The sequence below is a fragment of the Lichenostomus cassidix genome, chromosome W (genome assembly GCF_008360975.1).
Source record: "Lichenostomus cassidix isolate B80296 chromosome W, HeHo_3.0, whole genome shotgun sequence".
NCBI lineage: Eukaryota > Metazoa > Chordata > Aves > Passeriformes > Meliphagidae > Lichenostomus > Lichenostomus cassidix.
The window spans coordinates 8,416,453-8,419,657 of record NC_139510.1 but is presented as its reverse complement, the minus strand read 5'-3'; the positions used below and the strand labels follow the sequence as shown (position 1 = coordinate 8,419,657).

The 3,205-nt window shown below is 47.2% G+C and overlaps 1 protein-coding gene across 1 annotated transcript; it reads left to right on the top strand.

Moving 5' to 3' along the window:
• Window positions 1-254: 254 nt before the first annotated feature.
• Window positions 255-2,547, top strand: LOC146425445 (uncharacterized). Its single transcript, XM_085041462.1, has one exon. The coding sequence runs from the start codon at window positions 1,228-1,230 to the stop codon at window positions 2,545-2,547; it is 1,320 nt and encodes a 439-aa protein (XP_084897588.1). The 5' UTR covers window positions 255-1,227.
• The last annotated feature ends 658 nt before the right edge of the window (window positions 2,548-3,205 follow it).

The following is a 3,205-nucleotide window of genomic DNA, read 5'->3' as shown; positions in this document are numbered from 1 at the left end:
CGATCTCCCTGGATCAGTTGCTGAAGGGAATCGGAGGGCAGACGCTCTAGCTATGCTGGTGAAAGCTCCTAACATTCCAGACACCTTTGCTCAGGCAAAGCTGAGCCATCAATTTTACCATCAGAATGTACCAGCACTCATGAGAATGTTTAAATTACCCCGAAACCAGGCAAGGGCAATTGTAGCAACCTGTCCTAGCTGTCAGAGCTACCAAGTGCCATCATTAGGGTCTGGAGTTAACCCCCGAGGTCTAGGCAGCTGTGAAGTCTGGCAAACAGATGTGACCCATGTCCCCCAGTTTGGCAGATTGAAATATGTACACGTTTCTGTAGACACGTTTTCTGGAGCTGTTTTTGCATCTGCCCATGCAGGAGAAAAGGCAAGAGATGTTATACAGCACTTTCTCCTTGCTTTTGCTACCCTGGGCGTTCCTGCTGAGATAAAAACTGACAACGGTCCAGCATACATCTCTAACAAACTTCAAGAGTTTTTTAGCTCATGGGGCATCAAACACATTACAGGCATCCCCCACTCCCCCACAGGACAATCCATAGTTGAGAGGACCCACCAGACAATTAAGAGGGTCCTAGACCAACAGCGGGGAGGGTCAGAACTCAATTCTCCCATTATGAGACTCTGCAAAGCCCTTTTTACAATAAATTTCTTAAACAGTTCGTTTGAAGAGCCTGACCCCCCTGTGTTCCGGCATTTTACCAATTCGACCCAAGCCAAATTAAAAGAACAACCACCAGTGTTAATCAAAGATCCAGAAAGCCATCAAATATCAGGCCCTTTTTCACTAATTGTATGGGGGAGGGGATATGCTTGTGTTTCCACACCTTCAGGACCCAAGTGGATACCAGGAAAATATGTAAAGCCCTACCTCCGACCGTCAGTGACAGCTCCTGAGCAGGCAAAAGATGACACACCAGACACTGACAAAGAAACTCCAGACAAAGAAACCAGTGCCGCTTGGAGAAGATGTCGGCGCAAGATTCCAGCCACGTGAACAGCTATTTGTGCCGCCTTCAAGCAGTTCCCCAAACCCACAAATCCCTTATCTGTTACCCTCATGTGTTTCCCTAACCCACAACCTTATTACCTGTGTCTTATAAAAAAAAGGGGGGATGAGGGGGAAAGAAGAAAGAAGTAACAGAAAACCATCTTTTAATGATTTTTGCTTGAAATCCCACAGAAAAAAGGACTACCTATACCTCTCTTACCACCATGCCTGTAATTGCCTACCTCTGCATTCTCCTGACCTCCTGCATCCTGTTACCACCAGAGGTTGTCGCATGGATTGTCCCTCAGCCAAAGACCAATATGTGGGTTACATTGGCAAAAGCACTCCAGCAAGACCATATGTGCCTGTCTATGGGCAGCGTCAGTGACCCACTTTCATCATGCCTGGTGGGGATCCCTCTCCACAAAGATGAACTGCCTTTTGCAAACGAGGTGCTCCCCCAGAAAGAAGCTTGGGAGAAATGGGTAAGCACGCTGGCAACAGCACCAGAGGAACCCCACGAATTACTACTATTGGGGTCCTCCCAGGCTACCCTTTGCCTCAAGTTTGTCTTCAGCCCGAAAAGAGGGATGGCATTATCCTGGTCAGAACACCAGAAATTAAGTCATAGTAGAAAAGCAACACCCCAGGGAAAGGTTTACTCTGTCAGTAATTGGTGTCAGGATAAAAAGGTCATCCCAACAGAGTCATCTGTACACCCCAAAGCACTGCCCAAAGGTATGTTCCTGATTTGTGGGAATCAGGCGTGGTCTGGAGTCCCATCCCAGCTCCAAGGGGGACCGTGCACTCTTGGCAGGCTTTCTGTACTAGCACCCAACAAAACCCAAATTCTGCATTGGAAAAACCATACTCGATTGGCCCGCCAAAAAAGAAATATACAACAATTAGATCCTAATTGTGATAGCAAAATTATCAATTGGTCATTGTCTAAAAGGATTGCTGCATCGTTTTTCCTGCCTGGAGTAGCAGCAGCAAAAGCCTTAGGTGAACTTAGCCACCTTGAGTGCTGGCTCGGAAAGCATGCTAACCTAACCTCGAGTGCCCTCTCTCAGCTTCTTGAAGATGAAGAAACCACCAGGCATGCAACACTGCAAAACAGAGCAGCCATCGATTTTCTTTTATTGGCCCATGGACATGGCTGTGAGGAATTCGAGGGACTGTGTTGCTTTAACCTGTCATCTCATAGCCAGAGCATCCACGCGACGATACAGAAAATAAAGGATCAAATCAAAGAACTGAAGACAGAAAAAGAAGCAGACTGGATTAGCGATCTTTTCGGACAGTGGGGACTTCAGGGGTGGCTAGCATCCTTAGTCAAAACTGGACTGTGGGTGATCCTAATAATTTTCCTTGTTCTAAGCTTGTTCGGTTGCCTCAAGAAGTGTTTAACTAAGCAAGTAGGGGAGGCCTTTCCTTTAAATAAGGAAGGGGGAGTTGTTGGGGTGGGTGATACCACCTCAGGAACTGCTGAGGAGCTGAGTGGTTCCAATACAGCAGAACCCCACTGGTGGAAGCCTTCTTAGTCCTCCCCTCTGGAGAACACGATGGTTCCTCCCCAAATTATGTAAATCCCCCCAGCTGTAACCTAACCCCTGATTCCATGCCTTCCTCCTCCCATTGGTTGTGGTGTTCCCCCCGCCTCCTCTCCCCTGACCCTCCAGCCGCCCCTTTAAATGTAGACGGCTGGGGTGTCTCGCCCTCTTTCACCCTGGAACCCTTCAGAATAAACTCTGGAACCTCCGGCTGACTGAGCGCTCTGAATTCTTTGTCTTTGGTAACGCACGAGTTATCCAACTCCGTGGGTGAGTGAGAATATGTGCCTTACACCGGCACGGGTGTGAGAAGGGCTTTTCTGTACAGCACCAGGCGGTGCTGGCTGGAGTGATCTCTCGATAGCCATAGAGACACTTTCGGTAAACGCAGAGGCCTGGTTCCACCCCTCCTCTCCCTCCGCGTTAACTAACCTCTTCAGAGCTATCAAGATTTTTACATGTAATAATCTCTGTTCATAAAAAAAGATTCTAAAGCAAACAGTAATACTCAAAGTGAAGATCTGGTAAATAAATGGCCAAAGCTATCATACTGGGTACAGCTTTGCAAACTTTAACACAGTGCTATAGAACAAATACATGGGATGTTTTATTCCCTGGTAGCTCTTTAATATTAAATGTTTCTACTTAA